Source organism: Kockiozyma suomiensis, assembly GCF_038497685.1.
Source record: "Kockiozyma suomiensis strain NRRL Y-17356 unplaced genomic scaffold V2V93scaffold_13, whole genome shotgun sequence".
NCBI classification, from domain to species: Eukaryota; Fungi; Ascomycota; class Lipomycetes; order Lipomycetales; family Lipomycetaceae; genus Kockiozyma; species Kockiozyma suomiensis.
In genome coordinates, this window is record NW_027117676.1 from 247,162 (window position 1) to 267,586 (window position 20,425).

The window sequence follows — 20,425 nt, forward strand, 5'->3', positions numbered from 1 at the left end:
CTATTTCTCGATTTATCTGATATGTTTACACAGATCAGCAGCGCAAGACAGGAAAGAATAAAGAGCAACGAATCATGGCTCGCGAAAAAGGCAGTATAAATCCTGCTCAGGCTCAGCGTGAGTTACGATTTGTTTAAATGGACTGAAATTACTGTTTAATATACTAACAGCAGACCATCTTTAGATCGTAAAGACAAGGCAAATGCCATTAAGAAATCAAAAGCAGAGCGAGCAGAGCGGACGATGGAGAAACTATCGCGTCGCAATCCGCAGCGGATGGAAAAACAAATACAGGCTCTCAAGGATCTCGACTCGCAAGGACGGCTGCAAGGAACAGACAAGAAGCTTCTTGCTGAGTTAGAGCAGCAGATTGTGCTTGTGAGGCAGGCGAAAGCAAAAGTTGAAGCGCAAAAGGCAAAGGCATCGTCATCAACAGCAAACAATGACAAAGTTACAGAGTCTAGTGCTAGTCGGGGAATACGATCTACTCTCGAAAGACATGAGAATGCATCTGGTGTATTTGTGCTTAAGGGCCGTGAGCGACGAAGCATATACTGGGATCCAGTGTTTAATCCCACCGGTCTACCGCCAGATGGTCACCCCTACGCCGAATGGAGCGCGGGTGAAGATAGTGCAGTCAGTGAGGATGAAGAGATTTTGTATTACAGGCCAGACCTCAAAGAGCGTCTGGCGACTGATATACCCCTTCCAAAAGGGCCTGCGCTGCGCTTTGAGCGAAATCCGATCTCAACAGAAGCCACATCCTCTCGCACCACGTACGAAGCGGCACCAGTCGTCCGTGACTTGAAGAAAGAAAGTGCAGCTTTTGTTCCGGCAGCTGTTCAACGCGCGACGACGCAGCAACGGAAGAGAGCAGGAAGCTTTGATGAGCCAGATACTGATTTGAGTTCGGGAAGAAAGGTACGGCATGTTGAGATCGAAGATGAGGATGATTCGTAATTTCCTGTATTCTTGATCGCCTTTTTCTCTTCATTTTTTTTTTTTTTGGCAGGCAAGTGCCGTGCTGGTGCTCTATTAGCCAGTCAATATGCATCTCTTCAACCTCGAAACGATGTCGCTCCCGTCTCCAGTTTGCTAGCAGCATGCCAAGAAATAGCACATTGTTGCCTCTGGTGACAGACTACAGTTGCTCTGATTGAAGCGGTAGAGTCTGGTATATATTGGCTGAGTTTGTCATTAACTAGCCCTCAATCAGATAATATAAACTGTTAAAGATTATCAAACTCCATTATTATACAACCAAAAGAATACTAAAATCCTAGTCAAAGACTGTGACAAGCAAGAAAACTATACGTCAGTAGTACGATTCTTGCGCGATACTACATAATACTCGTTATAATTCAACCGAACTCCTAAGAACCTCATTTCTGTATCATTCTGATACGCCAAGTTCGCCAGTAATTTACCGACAAGAATATGAAATTCTGATTTTAGAGATTTCATTGTAGCTCGAATAGATTCGAGCAATGTCTCATCCATTCCATTTTCTGAGTCCTCGGTCTGTCTACGCGTGTACTCTTCGACTGAGAATGCATAGAGCGCGTCCATAGCGTCAGAGAATGAGAGCATGACTTTCAAAATCTCGTGTAAAAGTCCTCGATAGACGTCTTCTTTACCTTGACGACTAGACGCTAACAGTGCTTTCCTAGTAATATTCTCAAGGTATTTTCTGTGAACTTCGATCAGTTGATCTAGTGTCAGTTCTTCTTTCTTCAGCTCGGCTTGTAATTCAGACCATGACGACTCGATGACTTCGTACAGCACATAGTATTCAAGCTGACAGATAAAATGAAGCATCTCGCTGCAGCACGCCCGTGCAAGTTTCCAATCCTGTTCGACGATATCTTTCACGTCATTTAGGACGCCACGAGCACCGGTTATAGCTCGTCGCCAGGTAACGTTTAAAACAAATCCAACATGCTTGACCCGCCAAAGGAAATTGAAAATCTTTAAATACTGCCGCGTGGCGTAGGAATTGATAATGACATCAAGCGGAGCTTCTACACGATACTCCAACGTAAACACGTCCCATCCAATTTCTCCATGGACGAACTCAAGCATTCTTGCATCTAAATTTCGCAAAACATCTGGTCCTGAGTATTGAGCGTTTGACCCACGAATTGCTGTTTCAAGCGTTGAAGTAAGATGATGTCTATATAGAGTATTGGCTGGTCTGCCAAGGGAGGGTGCCAACAGCTCAATCAGCATTGCAACAAAATCACCTTGTCCAAGTAAAATATAATTCTTCAACGCCAAAATATGATCATGAAGATGAAACTTAGTTGTTAAGAGATTCATCAAGTGGCGTACGGTTGCCTTGTAAGCCACATTAATAGACTCTTCCAAATCGCCAGACTCTTCTCCATAATGAAAAGCCTTTGACAGCTTAGCGCCATGCTGATCTACCCACTCGCTGTCACCACATGAGGATCGCAAAAAATCCAGACTTTTTCCTATCTGAAAGATCTTTTGCACAAGTTCATCGTCGACAAAGGCAGGAACATGTCTGCTGTCCAGAAAATATTTTGCGTCCCATTTTTCTTCTTGAGATGCAGACTTGTGAATAAAAAATTCGTTATAGGGATCGCGAAAGTCGCCGGTATATATCCATTGCTGAAGAAACTCGTAAAACGGACGACAAACTTCCTTGAGGATCTTGTTTGCAAAATCGGAAATGAAAGAATCACCATGGGATGTGTAAAAGTAAAGTTCGTTGATGAGCTCTCCTCCATTGAGATCTAGCGATGCGTGTTATTTATAATAGGTCTTGAAAATTAAGCTTTACTTTTGTTACATACCTGCACATTTACTGACCATATCTGCCATGAGTCGCAAGATCATGGTAGGCTCTCGCAACCAGTAGACGCATTTCTTTAAAGTGACACCTCCAGAGGTCCACCCCTGCTTCCATTCTGGCATTGTCTTTTCGTGCTGTAGCTCCTTTCGAATTTCCTCGTCAATACGAGCGACGAGCATTAGGTAGCCACGCAGTTCGACTTCGACAACGCTTCGGAAGGCTTGTCCAGTCAAACCACTAGGGGATTCAACAAAGGCAGACAGATTTTTGTAAATGAGAGCTGGCTCAACTAGAGAGTGTAGGACAGAGATTGAGGGGAGAGGGAGGGTAGTGGGAAGAGTGATTGCTGAACGAGAGGAGAATGGCAGAGTGTTGGAGTTGAGACCTTGAAGTGTATAAGGTATGTCTCTTAGAAGTTTTGACTCCGAGGGATCTAAAAGAATGAGTATAAGCGTTATATATGGAGAGCATTAAGAGCATTACCTGTTGGATGGCGATTAGAAGCGAGGATATCGCCTTTGGTCTGGAGCGAGACCGAGCTCACAGAAGTTGCGAGGGCGTCGACAGTCTGATCTGGAACCCAGCTCAACGCCTGAGGTCTGTCTATAGTGACCGAGTTCATCGTGAAGAGGTAGAAAGTTGTTGTAACCACAGAAGGAGGAGCGACGCGTCTGAGAGAGATTGTTATTGTTTATTCTGGGTGCACTCAGCAGCATGACGATTACGTCACTAAAACTGTCACTGTCTTGCGACGTATTAAGAACTGAATAATTATTAGATTATTGATCAAGCCTCCCGAAGCAATATTACTGCAAATGTCAGTTATTTGCTCATTAAAGATATCGAGGTTGAGTAGTATTCGTGGCGGAGTGCTGACGAGAGTAGGGGCTGTGTCTTGTATGCCTTTTCTTCCCCGCGTTGCTCTCTCTCGCTTTTCGTTTAAGAGTCTTCTCTCTTCTTCTTCTTCTACTACTACTACTACTACTACTACTGCCACTACTACTGCTTCCTCAAAATCAAAAATGGCTAAACAAGACTCCTCAGACTATCCCATAGTCAAGCCCGAAGACGAATGGCGCGCAATCCTCTCGCCGCAGCAGTTCCGTGTCCTTCGCGAGAAAGGCACCGAGCGGCCGTTCACCGGCGAGTACGAATATCACCACGAAAAGGGAGTATATTGCTGCGCTGGCTGCAACGCTCCGCTTTATGAATCATCTGCAAAATTTGACTCAGGATGCGGATGGCCGGCGTTCTTCCAAGCGCTGCCGGGTGCAATCAAGCGCTTTGAAGATCGCAGCTTTGGTATGGTGCGCATCGAGATGGTGTGCGCAAAATGCGGCGGTCATCTCGGCCATATCTTTCAGGGTGAAGGTATCTTGCTATCGTTTTTTGATCTGTTCTTTGATCAAAGGTTAATTTATATATCTGTTCTAGGATACAAGACTCCGGTTGACGAACGGCATTGCGTGAATAGCGTCAGTATGAAGTTTCTTCCCGAGGATGCATAGATCGCGGGCTGCTGCAGCTCGTTGATCTGCTAATTGCTCAAATATTTCGACTATATTTGTTTTATTTGTTTGTTATTGTGAGTCATAATAGTCATTTCCGGAATTATTGTGCAACTTATTCGATTGCGTCTCGACGTATTATTATATCGTACTGGAATACGACTTGGAAGTTTGGAGTTTGCAGTCTTTTGGGTATCTTTATTACTCTTGACTGGGGCATTTTTCTTTTTGTTTTGTATTTGGTCAGTTTAGAGCAATTTTGATATTTAATCAACCGCAGCAGTGCAGATAGTTAGAAAGCGGCTACTATTAAAACCGTAGCAATGGAGATCTCAACTTGACAAACCGATATGAATTCAGTCTCTCCCAGCGAAATGTATAATCACAATCAGAAATGCTGCAACTAAAGTGATAATTGACATTTTCAGATTGATATAGTAGACAATGTATGTAATAACGTAGCATTCACTCAGAGTTTTTGTCAGCTTCTGACTGCAGCAAACTTCGTCGCAGAAAAAATAAAAAGGATTTAAATAAAAAGGATTAAATGAATACTGCTAAATGGTCGTATATATATGTGTGTATATTTATGATCAAAACTCTCCAAATAAAATAGAAGTTCAAAAACTTAGTCGTTTCCAGCTAGTTCCGCATTCACCGCCGCTTCGTGCTGCGTTTGCCTTGTTAATTCACCCTTTAAAACACTCTACTTTCCACTCCTCTCTCCTACCACCTCATCTCCTGCTCAAATATCTAGTCTATAAGACTTATATCATTATTTGGTTGGCTGCATCAAGTCTTTTTATAAAGGCTTTTTTTGTTAGAAGTTGAGTGGTCTACGAGAGTGTCAACGGACATGATGTCGGGCGGCCGGTCGCGCGTTAAGATGCGTCCACCGCGCAATGTAGGCGTTTATCCAAACAGAATAGAATTGGTCAGTCTACTAACATTTGAATATAGCGGGACTCCTCCGATGTTAATTTTGAAGATTCGTGGAGTGTGCTGTCGACTGCGATGCAAGAAATGTATAAAAAGAACGCGTCTCGATTGTCATACGAAGAACTATACCGAACCGCATACACTTTGGTTCTGAAAAAACATGCCGAAAAGCTATATTACTCGTTCAAATCGTTTGTTGCGCAGCATCTGCGAGACATTGTTGCTACAGAACTTGCCCCGCTGGCTAGTAATACCGCCAACTCGCTTGCCGCCGAAGGAGTCACTTCGACACAAGCCGTGCCGCTCGCTACGGCTGATCAGCGCGAAGCCGGTATTCGATTTTTGAAGGCGGTAAAATTGCAATGGGATGATCACTGTCTGTGTATGCGCATGATCAGTGATATCTTAATGTACATGGATCGTGTGTACTGCAAGGAACTGCAGCTCCCATTGATTTATGACGCCGGGCTTGCTCTTTTTCGAGATCACGTCATTCGCAATAAGGATTTTCAGGTTGGTGAGCATATCTATGCAATAATATTAAATCAGATCCGACGTCAGCGTGACGGCGATATCGTTGACACTTCAGCAATTAAGGCGACGATACTAATGCTCGAGTCTTTAACTGAAGATAAAGTAGATGGCGAGACTGTCTACTCTCGATCATTTGAGCCAAAATTTCTCCGTTCGTCTACCGAATTCTACACTGCCGAAGCGGCGAAGCTTGCTCGTGACTGCCTGTCTGGTCAGTATTTAATTGAGACGGAAAAGCGATTAAAAGAAGAGTACGAACGAGTGATGTCCTATCTTTCCGTTACGAGCGAGCCTAAAATCACAAAAATTGTCGAAGAGACTATGATTACCAAAAATATTATTATCGTAATGCATTCCGAGCAATCCGGGCTTAACCAAATGATTTTGAATGATCGAATGGACGACTTGCAGCGCCTTTATCGCTTAAGCACGCGTGTTGACCCCGACAAAACCGATTTGCGCAACTCGTTAATGACAAGAGTTGTAGCGCAAGGCACAGAAATCAATAATGATGCACTAGAAAATCTCAAGAGGCCCGAACAACGACCAAAGGGTGTATCTGCGCAGAATGCTGCTACGACTGCCGCCTTCAAGTGGGTTGAAGCTGTTTTGGAATTGAAGGAAAAATATGACCGAATCCTTAACGATACGATGGATGGTGATAATCAGATCCAGACGTCATTAACAAAAGCGTTTTCGTCGTTTATCAATCAAATGAATCGATGCAGCGAGTTCTTGTCACTCTTTATTGACGATAATTTGAAGAAAGGATTGAAAGGCAAGACCGAGGATGAGGCGGAAGCAGTGCTGGATCGCGCCATTACATTATTTAGATATATTGACGATAAGGACATATTTGAGACGTATTACAAGTCGCATTTAGCCAAGCGATTATTAGGCGGCAGGTCTGTATCTGATGATGTAGAGCGCTTGATGATTACAAAGTTGAAGATGGAGGTTGGATTCTCATTCACTACAAAATTGGAGGGAATGTTTAAAGGTGAGTTTAATATAAAGAAGACTCGGTTTTTTATCGACTCCACTAGCTAACTCCCGTTTAGATATGAAAGTATCTGGTGACATGGTTGACGAATATAAAAGCTATGTTCAAGACAAGGATCCAGACCGACAGACCGAGCTTTCAGTATCTGTTTTGACATCCACCAACTGGCCGGTTTCTCTATCAAGTGTTGAACACAACACTTGTGTATTCCCATCCGAGATTGAACGCATCAAGCGCTCGTTTGACCGGTTTTACATAGATAGACATAGCGGTCGCGTACTGACTTGGAATCCAAATATGGGCAATGCGGATATTCGCGCCACATTTCGAAAACGCAAGCATGAAATTAATGTTTCTACGTATGCGATGGTGATATTGATGCTATTTAACGATGTAGCTGATGGTCAATCGCTTTCATTTGAAGAAATCAAGTCAGCGACTTCGATTCCAGATAATGAATTGACGAGGAATTTGCAGTCGCTGGCTGTAGTTCCAAAGACGCGGATTTTAATCAAAGAACCAATGTCGAAAGATATCAGGCCCACCGATCGATTCTCCTTCAACGCCGGATTTGAATCGCAGTATATCAGAATCAAGATCCCGACGGTAGCCTATATAAACAAGACCGAAACCGATTCGGAGCGCAAAGAGACTGTTGATAAAGTTGACGAATTACGTCGATATCAAACAGATGCGGCTATTGTTCGTATAATGAAAGCTAGAAAGAGTTTAGAGCACAATATCCTGATCTCCGAAGTCACGACGCAGCTATCAGGAAGATTTCATCCTGATGCGATGATGATTAAGAAGCGGATAGACGCTATGCTGGAAAGAGAGTATATTGAGCGGTCTAGTGAGAATAGACAGTTGTACACTTATTTAGCGTGATTGCATCGGTTTACTATTTCTATAATTTTTCTTTTTGGTTGTGTTTTTTCAAATTTATATTTAGCATCTGATGTACATACGGGGGGGGGGGGCGCGGCGCTTTAATCTCATTCTCCTTGCACAATCTAGCAAGGAAAAGCTAATTCAACAGATGAGAAACATTAGCACATGAGCAAAGAAATCGAATAGCGTATAAAGTAACAATACATTCGGCTAGGTTAGCGAGGGGTATAACAGTCGTAACTCAGCCAGATGGGCTGTAATGTAGAAAAGATTCAGTACAGAGGCATAGCAGAATAAATCTTTATGGCAGAATCTCTAAAATCTTTCTTTGTAGTACCTTTCAAGACGCCGTTCTTCAACAAACTATGTCGTCGAGAATATGATACTGCAGTATTATGTTTCTTACCATTTGCCGAAACAGATCGAAATCGAAAACTGTTGAATGAGAACGACGAAGAAAGACTGCGGACAGTAGGAATGAGCAGTGAAGCGTATCGTCTTGAAGACGACAAACTACTTTGCTCATGCCTGGACGAGTGGATATTGCGATGTTTGGGGATACAGAGGATTGATGTATCTACTCTTGAAGTATCGGAGTCGTACTGTCGTCGATTGCGGACTAATGTACGAGTACTTTCTGTCGCTGATGATGCAGTCTCGATGGCAGGTATGGGGATTTTCTGTTTTGATTTGAACGTCAATTTGGCGTAAAGACGACTGAATGCTTGCTTGACCAGTGATTTCTTGCGAGTTCTTGTATCTTGATGAACATCGCTTCCTCGTTTCAAATATTGGAAGAATATCTTTATGAATCGAGAATAAATAAAGGCGATTAACCAGTCTAGTCGGAATATCGTTAATAAGACACGAGTGCGAGGGCGTGTCGCATTTCGAAGATTGAATTCACAGAGATGGATATTTGGCAGGGACTGTGATCTAGCGAGTGATATTGTTGACATTGTTTTGAGTACTCTTTTCAGAGTAACCGGAAAATCTCTAGTCACTGTCTGTAATCAAATTGTACAATCACGAGTATTTAGAGTAGAGGCAAGAATCGGCTTACTTAGCCATTATGTCATTGGAGTTTGGATTTTGATCCCAACCGACGCGTCAACAAACACAAACCATATTCTCTCGAGGTGTCCACACTTGTTCAACACTAACTCGCAAGAAAAAGTATCAAGACACTCAAAATACGTTTTTATAGTGAAGGTCAGAGTTGAATGTTCAACCCGGTCGACTTTGACTCTCACAGCTCAAGACGATCAGGCCGGAATACAAATACCACGGCGCCTGTACCTCCACAATTACCCTCGCTACCGCCTGGTGCAAGTGCACAAAGCCTAGTCTCTCGTCATCATCGGCAGAAAATCATGCAGAAAAATTATGTCTCGGATGTGGAACTCGCGCGCAGTTCATCACTTGCTCCGTCGTCGTCAGATCATGGAGTGAAAACGCCGCTGTCTCGCGCTGCCTCACCGGCAGCTTCTGAGCGTAGTCTGAGGTCGACCACTAGACGCAAGGCGTTGCAGTCTTTGAATTTACGAGATGATAATATTGATTCGTTGCGGAAACGATCGCTGCGTAGCGCTAGTGTTGATGGTAAGCTATTGGTTTTGACCACCCAAATGATTATGGACAAAAGATAATTACGAACAAAACTGACGGCAAGTAGATGATAACGAGAGCGTGTCTTCACACTCAAGTCTGGCGTCTTCGACAAGACAAGGAAGACGTCGAGCACCTCTGCATCGCGCAGCGGATATTGATAAAACAAGAATCAGATCTCCACGCGCGACGCGACGGGCGACGACTGCTCCAGACATTGACGCGAGCTATTCGTTTCAAGAAGAAGAGTCTGCGTATAACCATATCGGAGCAAATCAATCTATCGAGAATCGAATTCTTGACCAAAACTCCGACGATGGAGATTCAGTTCCTATTCTTGAGTCATGGCGTCATGTGGCTTTTTTCATTCCGCGACTGATTGTTAACTCTACGTCAATTTTGTTGTCAAATAAGATTGTAGCGTTTGCGATTTTGGCTCTTGTGGGATCATTGTTTGTAACCTTGACTGCAAGAATTCTATCGGGCAATAATAGTAGCGGAATAAATTTGCGAGGCAGATCACTACTGACTAGCAGCCCTCAAGGAGCACCTCAGACCACCGAAGAAGTGGTAAGGCGACTTTTGAATCTGGAAAGTAAACTTGCAAAAATATCGGCTACGTCCAAAGAATTCGAAAAGAATTTCTTAAAGCATGTCAGAGATGAAGATCAGCGAGTTGAATCGTTTGAGAATGACATAAAGCAGAAGTTTTTTGAGCAGTCTGAACTTTTCAAGAAAATTGATGGCAAATCAGCAAAATCAACGGCAAAGATTGAAAATTCATTGAGCGAGCTGTATAGCGCATTTCGAGATTTTCAAGCGCAATATGAAATGACTAGCGACAGTATTACAGAAATTTCGCAGCGGATAAAGATGAATGATCAAAATTATCAAGACAGATTTAGTGAATATGATAAACAGGTTGAGAAGGCGTCAATCTTATTTTCAGAAGCCAGAACCGCAATTACCAAATTTGAAACCCGATTTATCAAGCAAGATGGTGAAATCTCAAATCTTGCGCAAGAACTTTTTCAACTTGAGGAAAAAGTTAATCAAGCGCTTGACAAGATTGTAAGTGCGTCGCAGGCTAGTGCATTGAATGCTATTAATGAGCTTCTGCCTGAGAGATTACCTGTTCGCTTTGATGATGATGGGGAATTATATATTGAGCCTGCGTTTTGGATGTATTTGCAATCAGCGTTTGCGTCTAAAAATGAGCATGAAGAAATGCAAAAAGAAGTCAAAAATACAAAGAAGAGTGTACTTGAAAATTGGAAGATTTGGAAGAGTACTAGTACGACAACATCTAATGAACACAAAATATCGTGGGAGGAATTTCTAGCCAAGAATGAGGATTCATTGATTGAATATGTCGAGGGTCAATTTAAGGGATTTTATGATGGCTTGGAGGAGAAAAAAATGTTCATCTCGCGAGATTCATTTATGGAAATTCTTTCGACGGAGATGGAGAATACGCGCAACGAGTTTGCCAAGCGACTACGCAAATCAGAAATATCGCTTGAAAAAAGGCTTCTTGAAGATCATCGCAATCAAAAGAGTACTCAACCAAGTTGGATCACACGATTGACGTCTCCGATTAATAATAACAACGGCAACAATTTTTCCCAGGCGGCGGTCGAGACGATGGTCGAGGAAGCGATACTTCGATTTCAAGAAAAAATGACGCGCAAGGTAGATTATGCGGATATCGAGCTAGGCGCGCGAGTAGATCCGATAATGACTTCATCTACGGCCAAGATTGGCGGTAGTCTAGCCCAGTCTTTACTAGCTAGATTTGTCGGCCGAAATAATCGACAATCTCGTGCAGTCGCAGCTGAGAATGCGTTAAGCGTTGAATTGCGTAGTGGGAATTGTTGGCCGTTCGCGGGACAAGATGGCAGACTTGTGGTGAGATTGTCGGAATGGGTTTTTGTTGATGAAGTCGGGATTAGTCATGTACCGAGTGATTTGGCGGTCAGAAGAGGAGTGGCGCCAAAGGAGTTTGAAGTATGGGTTGAAGTTGAGTCAGCAGAAGATCGAGAAGGTATGCGAGAGGCAATGAGAGGAGTCTACCCAACATCCGGAAATCGAGTGAATATTCTGTCTGATTACGATCAATCCGACTATGACGATGACCTCGATGAAGAATTCGACAAGCTGATGAAAACAACCGGACAAAGGTACGTCATGGTCGGCCGATTTCTTTACGATATCAACGCGCCTTTTCACTTACAACAATATAATTTTCCCCGTGCGGCAAGTCGATGGTTAAAGAAATGCCCGGTTCGCAATATAATGTTTCGGTTTCGTCAGAATTGGGGAGGCGAGGTTACTTGTGTTTATAAGGCACTTGTATACGGTCGTCCTGCTGCTGATCGTCAACTAGAATCCGACGAAAATGACGACGAGGACGAGATTGGATTGGGCGAGGATACTCCGGTGTCTGTATAGTTGCAACTACAAGTACAAGTATATATTTTCAATTAGTCGGAGATAATAAGTCTTTTCAAGTATAATAATTTGTGTATGAAAGCTTGTAAACGCCACCGCAAAGACCACCACATGGACGAGGACGAGTCTTCCTTTGCAAAATCAGACAAATAAACAAGCCAATGATTTAGAAATAAATTGATTGGATTACTTCGCCTGAATTTACTAGAGATGAAAAAATGAAAAAAATGAAAAAAAAAAGTTATTAGAGTTAATAGAAATACTAAAGTTAGTAAAATTAGTAAAGTTAGTAGAATTAATAAAATTAATCTCTAGGATCCAAAAACTAAAAAATAAAGTGACGGAGCGCAAGATCCGATCAAACAAACTACATGTCTCCTATTTCTATTCTATTTCTGTCAGTTTTATAACTTTTTAATTGTTAAATAGATATATACATTTTATATAATAATCTAGACAATGATATAGAAATACAGCGAATATTATACAGCCCATTTTTTTCTTTTCTCAAAAAAAAACCCACAAATTAAGAAGTCAAGAGACAAAATATTAAAAAAAAAAAAATCCCAAACAATACCATCCATAATAAACAAATGAATAAATCAAATATATACAAAAGATCAAAAGCGCGTCTATAACTCAAATCTTACTCATTTTTCTGTCTAAGCAGCCATATGATAGGCAGGCTGAGCATATACGACGGCCGGCTGGCGGTACGCAGCTTCATTGTCGTAGTATTGCTGCTGCTGAGGCTGCTGCTGCGCGGGCATGATGGCACACGCATGCGTATTTAGATGCCGAGTAAGCGTAGTGCGACGCGTGAATGTCTTGGCACATCCAGGCTGATTGCAGATGTACGGACGCTTGCCGGTATGCACGCGACGATGTCTAGCCAACGAGGACGAATCGGAAAATGCCTTGTTACAAGTATCGCACTTGTGAGGCTTCTCGCCAGTGTGGACGCGTAAATGCACCGTTAACGCCGAGCGTTGGATGAATGGCTTCTTGCACACCTCGCAGACGTGAGGCTTCACACCAGTGTGGATGCGCTCATGACGAGCGAGATCCGATCTTCGTGCAAATCGCTTTGTGCAGGTACCGCACACAAATTGCTTCATGCCATAGGCTCCATGCGAGGGCGGCGCACCAACAACGCCGAGCTGCGCGGGCGACGGCAGAGTCTGCTGGGGAGCAGGCAGCATTGCGCGCGGAGAGGGAAGCAGATGCTGCTGCTGCTGCTGCTGCTGTTGCTGCTGGAATTGAGGTTGCGGCTGAGGTTGAAGCTGTTGCTGAGGAATGGGACGCGGCGCGGAAGAGGGAATGCCGCCAGCGGCAGCCGCGGCATAGGCTTGCAAGTAAGAGGCCGATCCAACAGGCGACGCGTCTTGTGGCTGATAGGTAGGGAAATAGTCATGGCCGGTAGGATAGTGGTTCTGGTCGATGGAGTAGGGGCTAGGCGCTGGCGCGTACTGGGGCGAGCCATAGGCGGCCTGCGCGTAGGAACTCTGCTGCTGTTGCTGCTGGGCCGGGGGATGTAGCTGATGCGGGAGGTAGCGCTGCTGCTGGAGTTGCTGCGGTTGCTGGAGGTGGTGAAGCTGCGGGTAGACGGCGGGCGAGCGCGGCGAGGGCAGGCCGATGAGAGACGGCGAGTTGACGGCAGAGACGAGAGAGGCGACGGATGTTCTGTCGGTAGTCTCGGACTTGACGAGGGAGGGAGTCGGAGACTGAGACTGGTTGCGAACAGAGCGCGAGGGAGACATGAGGGACCAGGAGGGAGTAGGAGGCTGCTGAAGCTGCTGCTGCTGCTGCTGCTGGGCGGCAGCAGCGGCGGCAGCCTTGCCGGAGTTGAGGATCGAGGTCAAGTCCATCGCGGAGGAGGACTGCTGGACTGAATGGGCAGTAATTGTTGCGGCTGTGAAATGGGATAGGAGAAAAGAGTATCTCTCTAAAAAAAAATAGAGAGTCGACTAGGAACAGAGTCTAGTGAGGGGTAGATACGGTGAGTACAGATGATGCAGAGCAAGACAAGAGGCGAGGAAGAGAGAGGGTTATAAAATAGCTGGCGACGCGAGAGGGTTTCCCGATCGAGTATCACGCACCGACCGCGGGTACGGTACCCGTGCCTCGAGGCCCAAAACAGGCGTGAACTTTAATTTGCGGCTGGCGGATGCCGCCGGGAGCGAGTCTAGCACGCACTGAGTTTGAATGAGTTTGGCTGAGTCTGGCTGAGTTTGACTCGAGCGGCGCTTTTGGCTGCCGTCTTGAGTAATTTTCCCCGATTTAGTAATTCTGTGATGCCCCCTCGACGGCAGGTTTTTTTTTGAATAAACCAGCGATTTGCAGTGCTCTCCGGCAAATTCAGCATCTATTGTTTGACAATTGCAAGACCCGCCCCAGGTGTCTTTGCAGAGAGAGTGCTACGAGTACCTCGCACGGTCCTGCGCCACAGCCGGCGCTAGCTTCTGCTGCCGCGGGTAGTCTAGTCCCGATTAGGCACTTTTACTACTCTCCGAGCGCGGAAACCCGGACTCGATTGGGTAATTTCTCATCGACTACAGACAGGCAGTAGAGACGTGTTCATAGAGCAGATTCGCAGAGTAAATTTACAGAATAGACATAAGCATGAGTATTTACATGAGGCATATAGAGACTTAATACGTAGTAGTCATGTACTAGTCTCATGCTGACGTGGAAGATAGAAATCTGTAGGCTCTCCGGAGGAAGAAGCCAGGAACAGAATTCGGCAAGCGCATAGACCGCTAGCTATCTTTGATACATGCACTATATACTATTTGACAAGTATTAGATACTAGTTATATTACCAATGATAATGATAGTGATAATGACAATGACAATGACAATTATAATAATAATAATAATAATAATAATAATACCAACAACAATTATAATAACAGCAACAACAACTAGATATTAATCAGCAACAATGACAAAGCAAACTAGTACCAAGTCAAATGCCTCGGCGGAGTTTAGATTTGTAGCAAAGACCCTCGCTGGCATGAGCTTTTAGAGTTGGACCGAGTCATTCTGTCCGCCGCCGGCCACTACTTTATTGCGCATTTCTCTTTCTGCAAAGCATTTGTGGTAATAAGCCAGTAACAGAATAAAATAAGATATATTATTATTATTATTATTATTATTATTATTATTACATTATAATACAGCAACAGCATATTACTATACAACTTCAATATATGCAGCAGCCTCGATAATCGCAGTCGCAGCCGGATTAATCAACCTGACAGCGTGGTCAGGCCATGTCCGCGCGCCGCAATGATCAATCTGCTGCGACCGCTCATGACTCGGTAATCTATTACGTTAGGACAGCATAGTTGTATGTTACAGCTCAGGATAGAAGGGAGAAGTATACGAGGTAAGGGTAGATAATAGTTGGGGATCGCATTTCCCAATATGGTGGTAGATGCTAGCTCATCATCTATCGCTTGTTTATGACTTTATCATCTGTCTCGACCTGTGTTCAGTTGTATTATGTCGCATTGTTATCGTATTGATCTTATCACTGTGCGCTGTTTTCGCTGTTGTCCTGTTGTCTCTGCTGCTGTTGCTGTTGCTGTTGCTGGTGCTTCTGCTGGTGCTTCTGCTGGTGCTGGTGCTGCAACACTCTGCTACACTACTCAGCCCATTTCTCGTGCCTGCTGTTCTCTGCCACAGTCTTTTACAATATCGTAATCGTACGCACTTTTGTCATCTGTAACAATTGCACTGCGCAACAGCTGCTCAACAGTATCGTCCATCGCTGCCTGCAAGTGCATTCTCCTTCCCAAATCAGAGATACAAACTCTAAACGGCAACTATTCTCAAAACAGTAACCGCCCGTAGGCCCGTGTGCTTCGTTTGCAGTCCCTTATCCATTCTTATCCATCCTCCTCCATCTCCTTCTTATCCCCGCCATCTTCATCCTGAGCTCTCTTTATTGACTGTTTATTCTTTATTTTCCTTTTTCTTCTTCTTTATTGTTTGCTCTAGATTGAGTTTACTAGCTATCTCCTTTGATAACTAGCCAAATCTTGCAGACCTCTATCATCTCATACTATTCATAGACTCACCTGGCCCGTCCTTCTTCGCAAGCTTGGACCTTCGGTGGCTGACAGCCCCTGTCTTCATCTCTTCTTCCTCTTCCTGCTTTCGTCTTCTTTCGTCCGTGTCATATATTAGTAATACTCCTCTGTCATCGTGGTAGTCACGTGTGATACTCTTACTTGTGTGTCGCCATTCAAGTGTAATGATACTTCGAGGTCATCCAGTGCTACTACTGTAATGGTCTCCAAATTAACGTTCAAATCAGACAAGTCTACAAAAAAGAGGAAGAGGCATGTCGATGCCGATTCAAAGCAGGATGGTCAGCAAGATCAAGATCGGCGGCAAGACCAAGAAAGTCAAGATCAGCCAAACGAATGGGTGGACGCAGAAATGACTTGTGATCTGAATGGCCCTTGCATGTTTCTTGTCGTACGTCTCTCTCCAATGTCTATTAAGACTCTGCTAACCCATACTATATAGAATCAGAACAGTACTCTCTTGGGAATATCCTGCGACTCGGCGGGAAAACTATTCGCAAGTGCATCTTCCTCAACTCCTTCCTCTGTCCAACAAGTCCTCGTCCTATCTCCTATCCTACAATCCTCTTTCTTCACTCTCAAATCATATCTAGGAAAGTTTATTTCCGTTTCAAAATACGGTGTATGTGAGGCTACCTCGGAAGCAATCGGTCCCGAACAGCAGTTTCAGCTTGAGTTATTAGATAATGGTCTATGGTCCATCAAAAGCGTCGCGCACAACATGTATCTCTCTCTTGATCAGAAGGATGTGCGATGTGATTCTTCTCAGGCATCTCTAAACGAATCATTCACGTATGACCCTTTCTTGCCGTTCCTCCTTGTATATACGCTTTTCTCTTCTAACAAGCTTACTCAGAATCCGCGTTCAGTCCAAATATCTAAAGCGGCCAAAGAAAGAAATAAAATCAGAATCTCTCAAAATTCATACCAAAGAACTCGAAGAACGCGTCGGCTCAAAATTAGATTATGATTCTATAAAACTTTTAAAAGCTGCTTATAAAGGTATCCTTGTATCCTCATCTTCTCTCTATGAATTCTCTCTAATCCATTACTACAGATGGCAAACTGAATGAAGAAATAATCCGAATAAGGGAAAAGATTAAAGGCGACCACCGTTGTTGATCTCACTGTAATATTTAGTTTATACTAAAATCAATTTCATATTTTACATTCGTATATTCAATAAACTTATTCCTACTGAGTCACTGATCAATCACCGATCAATCGCCAATCAATCACTCATCAATCGAGTTATCTTCAATATACATTTTTGCTCTTATTTTATTCTCACTTGTCTTTTCGTAATCTAAGCGAATGCCGACCGCGCAGCCGCCTGAGGAGTGATCTTCTTGCCGTCCCGGTTGTAACGAACACGAACAGGCGGTGTACGAACACGACGTCCCTCTCGCGAACGAACTCGGACAATCTTGCTGTGAATAGCACACGAGACACAGTAGTGAAGCTTCAAGTAGAGCTTGGGAAGAGCGTACTCAGAGTAGACCGACGCATCAGAGATATCACGAATGGCTAGTATTATATCTATATTAGTTCTCTCCTTGTTTCATCTCAAACAGTTTGGATCATACCAGCACTCTCGACAATGTTTCGGATGGTGAATCTCTTTATGCTCTTGTCCTATATTCAAACGGTCAGTACTCGACTTGTCAATCTCGTTATATTTCTCCTATACACACCTTCGGGGTGCAACGAGCACAGTTGGAGCAGCGAACAAATCCAACGTGTCCACGTCCCTTCTTATTACGTCCGCAAGACTGGCGCTTCTTAGGCATGATGTTATTATTTGGTACAGAAAGAAGTTGCGGGGAATGTGTGTCTTCTCTGTATGAGGATAGCAGACTCAAGTCTTCAACTTCTCGAATGACTTGTCGTTGCTCTCTCGCCTGCAACAAACGCAGTCACATCCCAAGAACCCTACAGCTTACAACCCTACAAGAAACTTTAAATTGCATAACTGTAAAGGCGTTTAGAGAGAATGACATAATCTAATGTTTGTTTACCTTTCGAGCTATTAACACCTCTCTCTGCCAGTATCTAATCATCAGACTATTCAATCCGCATCTGCGTCCGTCTTAAAAAGTGATATTTCACTCTAGTATATTATATGGCTGCTATTCGACAGCAGCCTGCTCCTCCTCGACGCGGGCAACAGTCTGTACCCAATCTTCCTCCTCCTTCAAATATTCCTCTTCCGTCATCGCCTACCTCGAATACTCACTTTGATTTCGAGAATTCTTCACCGGCTCCTCCAATGAGTGACAGCAGAAAGAGACAGACTCGACGTGATGAGGTGCGCTTTCATATTTTTTTTTTTTTCTTTTCTTTCTCTTTTTTTATCGTTCTACTTGCATGATTCTGTTTGTAACTCGCTGTTGACACTTACCATCGACCAGGCCATCCGTCGTAAAAACGAAAATGATCTCAACAAGAAGAAAGTCGTCCCTGGAAAGAATCGACAGGTCCGTCGTCCTCCTCCGGGTACCGTCCTCGCATTGCGACCGTCGCCGGCGCTACAAATCAAACCCAACACGACGGTCGCCGAAGCGGCACAACTCATGTCCGCCAAGCGCGAGAACTGCGTGCTAGTCACTGACGACGATGACCGGATTGCTGGCATTTTCACCGCCAAAGATCTTGCCTTCCGCGTCGTCGGCGCCGCTGTTGATGCGCGTGATGTCACGATTGAGCAGATCATGACCAAGAACCCGCTTTGCGCACGTACCGATACGTCGGCTACCGACGCTCTTGATCTCATGGTCCGTAAGGGGTTCCGTCATTTACCCGTCATGGATGAGAATCAGGATATTTCGGGCGTGCTCGATATCACAAAGTGCTTCCACGAGGCAATGGAGAAGCTCGAGCGCGCATATCAGTCGTCGCGTAAGCTTTATGATGCGCTCGAAGGTGTGCAGTCTGAGCTTGGAGCATCGCAGCCGGCGCAGATTATTCAGTACGTTGAAGCGTTGCGAACGAAAATGTCGGGCCCTAGTTTGGAATCGGTTTTGGATGGAAATCCGCCTACGTTTGTTAATATTCGCACGTCGGTGCGCGAGGCGGCGGCTCTAATGAGAGAGAATCATACAACCGCCGTTCTTGTCACTGACAAGAACGCAATCTCAGGTATTTTCACCAGCAAGGATGTTGTCTTGCGTGTCATCGCCGCCGGCCTTGATCCCTCGCGATGCAGTGTCGTGCGCGTCATGACTCCACATCCGGACTTTGCGCCCAAGGAAATGAGTATTCAGGCCGCGCTTCGTAAAATGCATGACGGTCATTATCTCAATTTGCCGGTTATGGGAGACGACTCGGAAATCGTAGGCATGGTCGACGTCTTGAAGTTGACGTACGCCACGCTCGAGCAGATTAATTCGATGCAGACAGCTGAGAACGAAGGTCCGGCTTGGAATAAATTTTGGCTGTCGTTGGATAATGACGCCGATTCGTTGCATTCTGATCATCTGAGCTCGCACCGGGCGGGAACTCCCTACTCTGATCTCGGTGGTCCATTACCGTCATCGCCGCCTCCTGCGGCGTCGCCTACAAACATGAGCCGGTCAGAGTATAATCTTCATGGCGAGCTTGGTCCTACTGATTCTGCCTCGCACTATGCCGATGACTCTACGCTTGCTAACCGGTCATTGCTGAGTAACGGCAAAACTAACGACGACGAATCGTCGTTTACATTCAAGTTCAAGACGCCGAGTGGACGTGTGCATCGGATTCATCATCCGGCGGACGAAGGGTTCAATGCGCTTCGCTCGGTTATAGCTAATAAGCTCGGCAACGAGGTCGAGTCTGTTGGAGGATTTGGAGAGTTTGACGACGAAGGAAACATGACTACGACCGGGTTTGCCATTAGTTATCTTGATGATGAAGGGGACGTTGTGCTTGTTTCGTCTGATATGGATTTGCTGGAGGCTATCGCCCTCGCCAGACAGTCTGGAGTTAGTAAAGTTGATATCTTTATTCATCGTCCGGATGATGCTGTTGTCGTGCCTCCTACTACCATTATCGCGTCCGAGCCTGCTATCCCATCATCACCGGTATCGATGAAATCGCGCGAGCAGGATAGCGATTCGCATGCGGTGCCATATCCTGTGCATCATCATTATTCACGGCCGCCGGGACCCGAGAAGGAAGCGATTCCGGGAATACCTAATGAGTTGCTGTTACCTGGTGCGATGGTGACGCTGGCGGCATCTATAATGATTGTTTTTGTGCTGAGTCGGGCGGCTGCGAAGTGAGTTCTTATTTTTGATATCCTAGTTGTGTTTGCTGCTGATGTAGTCTCGATGATGTCTCTTAATGTCTCTTTGACGAGACGATTGTGAGGGTACGAAATTTGGAAACCTTTTTGTTTGGTGTTTTTTTTTTATTTTTTATTTTTTTAGATGTGACGGTATTAAGGAGAGGCTCATATATGAATGTAAAACTAATTTTGATTTTAGTAGTAGCTAGTTGAGTTGAATGCAAAATATGGATTTAAAAACAGCTGGTGTAGATGACTCCAAGATAACGGTGATAGACTTTTAAAAAAAACCAACTAAGCTTTGAATAC

General features: G+C 44.5%; 11 protein-coding genes across 11 annotated transcripts; 7 read left to right on the forward strand and 4 right to left on the reverse strand.

Moving 5' to 3' along the window:
* Positions 1-33: 33 nt before the first annotated feature.
* V2V93DRAFT_374187 (uncharacterized protein) lies at positions 34-1,319 on the forward strand. The gene is made up of 2 exons (XM_066911175.1): positions 34-117; positions 185-1,319. Exons 1-2 carry the CDS (start codon positions 75-77, stop codon positions 958-960), a joined length of 819 nt encoding a protein of 272 aa, XP_066764013.1. The 5' UTR covers positions 34-74; the 3' UTR covers positions 961-1,319.
* On the reverse strand, positions 1,135-3,536 carry V2V93DRAFT_70493 (Spc98 family-domain-containing protein). The gene is made up of 3 exons (XM_066912771.1): positions 3,302-3,536; positions 2,820-3,251; positions 1,135-2,759 (listed from the first exon to the last, which is right to left on the reverse strand). The coding sequence occupies exons 1-3, from the start codon at positions 3,438-3,440 to the stop codon at positions 1,309-1,311; spliced, it is 2,022 nt and encodes a 673-aa protein (XP_066764014.1). The 5' UTR covers positions 3,441-3,536; the 3' UTR covers positions 1,135-1,308.
* A 304-nt stretch (positions 3,537-3,840) lies between these two features.
* V2V93DRAFT_327603 (Mss4-like protein) lies at positions 3,841-4,326 on the forward strand (the record flags this gene model as incomplete). The annotated part of the gene is made up of 2 exons (XM_066907562.1): positions 3,841-4,189; positions 4,253-4,326. 2 exons carry the CDS (start codon positions 3,841-3,843, stop codon positions 4,324-4,326), a joined length of 423 nt encoding a protein of 140 aa, XP_066764015.1.
* A 669-nt stretch (positions 4,327-4,995) lies between these two features.
* Positions 4,996-7,796, forward strand: V2V93DRAFT_338630 (Cullin). Its single transcript, XM_066907766.1, has 3 exons — positions 4,996-5,230; positions 5,287-6,799; positions 6,861-7,796. The coding sequence occupies exons 1-3, from the start codon at positions 5,183-5,185 to the stop codon at positions 7,688-7,690; spliced, it is 2,391 nt and encodes a 796-aa protein (XP_066764016.1). The 5' UTR covers positions 4,996-5,182; the 3' UTR covers positions 7,691-7,796.
* Positions 7,783-8,777, reverse strand: V2V93DRAFT_374196 (uncharacterized protein). Its single transcript, XM_066911176.1, has one exon. It carries the CDS (start codon positions 8,650-8,652, stop codon positions 7,966-7,968), a length of 687 nt encoding a protein of 228 aa, XP_066764017.1. The 5' UTR covers positions 8,653-8,777; the 3' UTR covers positions 7,783-7,965.
* V2V93DRAFT_374198 (uncharacterized protein) lies at positions 8,778-12,002 on the forward strand. Its single transcript, XM_066911177.1, has 2 exons — positions 8,778-9,295; positions 9,369-12,002. The coding sequence occupies exons 1-2, from the start codon at positions 8,917-8,919 to the stop codon at positions 11,750-11,752; spliced, it is 2,763 nt and encodes a 920-aa protein (XP_066764018.1). The 5' UTR covers positions 8,778-8,916; the 3' UTR covers positions 11,753-12,002.
* Positions 12,003-12,163: 161 nt separating this feature from the next.
* Positions 12,164-12,927, reverse strand: V2V93DRAFT_374200 (uncharacterized protein). The gene has a single exon (XM_066911178.1). It carries the CDS (start codon positions 12,868-12,870, stop codon positions 12,415-12,417), a length of 456 nt encoding a protein of 151 aa, XP_066764019.1. The 5' UTR covers positions 12,871-12,927; the 3' UTR covers positions 12,164-12,414.
* Positions 12,928-14,952: 2,025 nt separating this feature from the next.
* Positions 14,953-15,862, forward strand: V2V93DRAFT_374202 (uncharacterized protein). Its single transcript, XM_066911179.1, has one exon. It carries the CDS (start codon positions 15,192-15,194, stop codon positions 15,483-15,485), a length of 294 nt encoding a protein of 97 aa, XP_066764020.1. The 5' UTR covers positions 14,953-15,191; the 3' UTR covers positions 15,486-15,862.
* On the forward strand, positions 15,685-17,086 carry V2V93DRAFT_374203 (actin cross-linking). Its single transcript, XM_066911180.1, has 4 exons — positions 15,685-16,240; positions 16,292-16,641; positions 16,706-16,851; positions 16,907-17,086. Exons 1-4 carry the CDS (start codon positions 16,049-16,051, stop codon positions 16,969-16,971), a joined length of 753 nt encoding a protein of 250 aa, XP_066764021.1. The 5' UTR covers positions 15,685-16,048; the 3' UTR covers positions 16,972-17,086.
* On the reverse strand, positions 16,839-17,703 carry V2V93DRAFT_374206 (40S ribosomal protein eS26). The gene is made up of 3 exons (XM_066911181.1): positions 17,544-17,703; positions 17,436-17,484; positions 16,839-17,376 (listed from the first exon to the last, which is right to left on the reverse strand). Exons 1-3 carry the CDS (start codon positions 17,637-17,639, stop codon positions 17,156-17,158), a joined length of 366 nt encoding a protein of 121 aa, XP_066764022.1. The 5' UTR covers positions 17,640-17,703; the 3' UTR covers positions 16,839-17,155.
* Positions 17,704-17,896: 193 nt separating this feature from the next.
* On the forward strand, positions 17,897-20,358 carry V2V93DRAFT_374210 (uncharacterized protein). The gene is made up of 2 exons (XM_066911182.1): positions 17,897-18,157; positions 18,261-20,358. The coding sequence occupies exons 1-2, from the start codon at positions 17,972-17,974 to the stop codon at positions 20,109-20,111; spliced, it is 2,037 nt and encodes a 678-aa protein (XP_066764023.1). The 5' UTR covers positions 17,897-17,971; the 3' UTR covers positions 20,112-20,358.
* Positions 20,359-20,425: the final 67 nt, after the last annotated feature.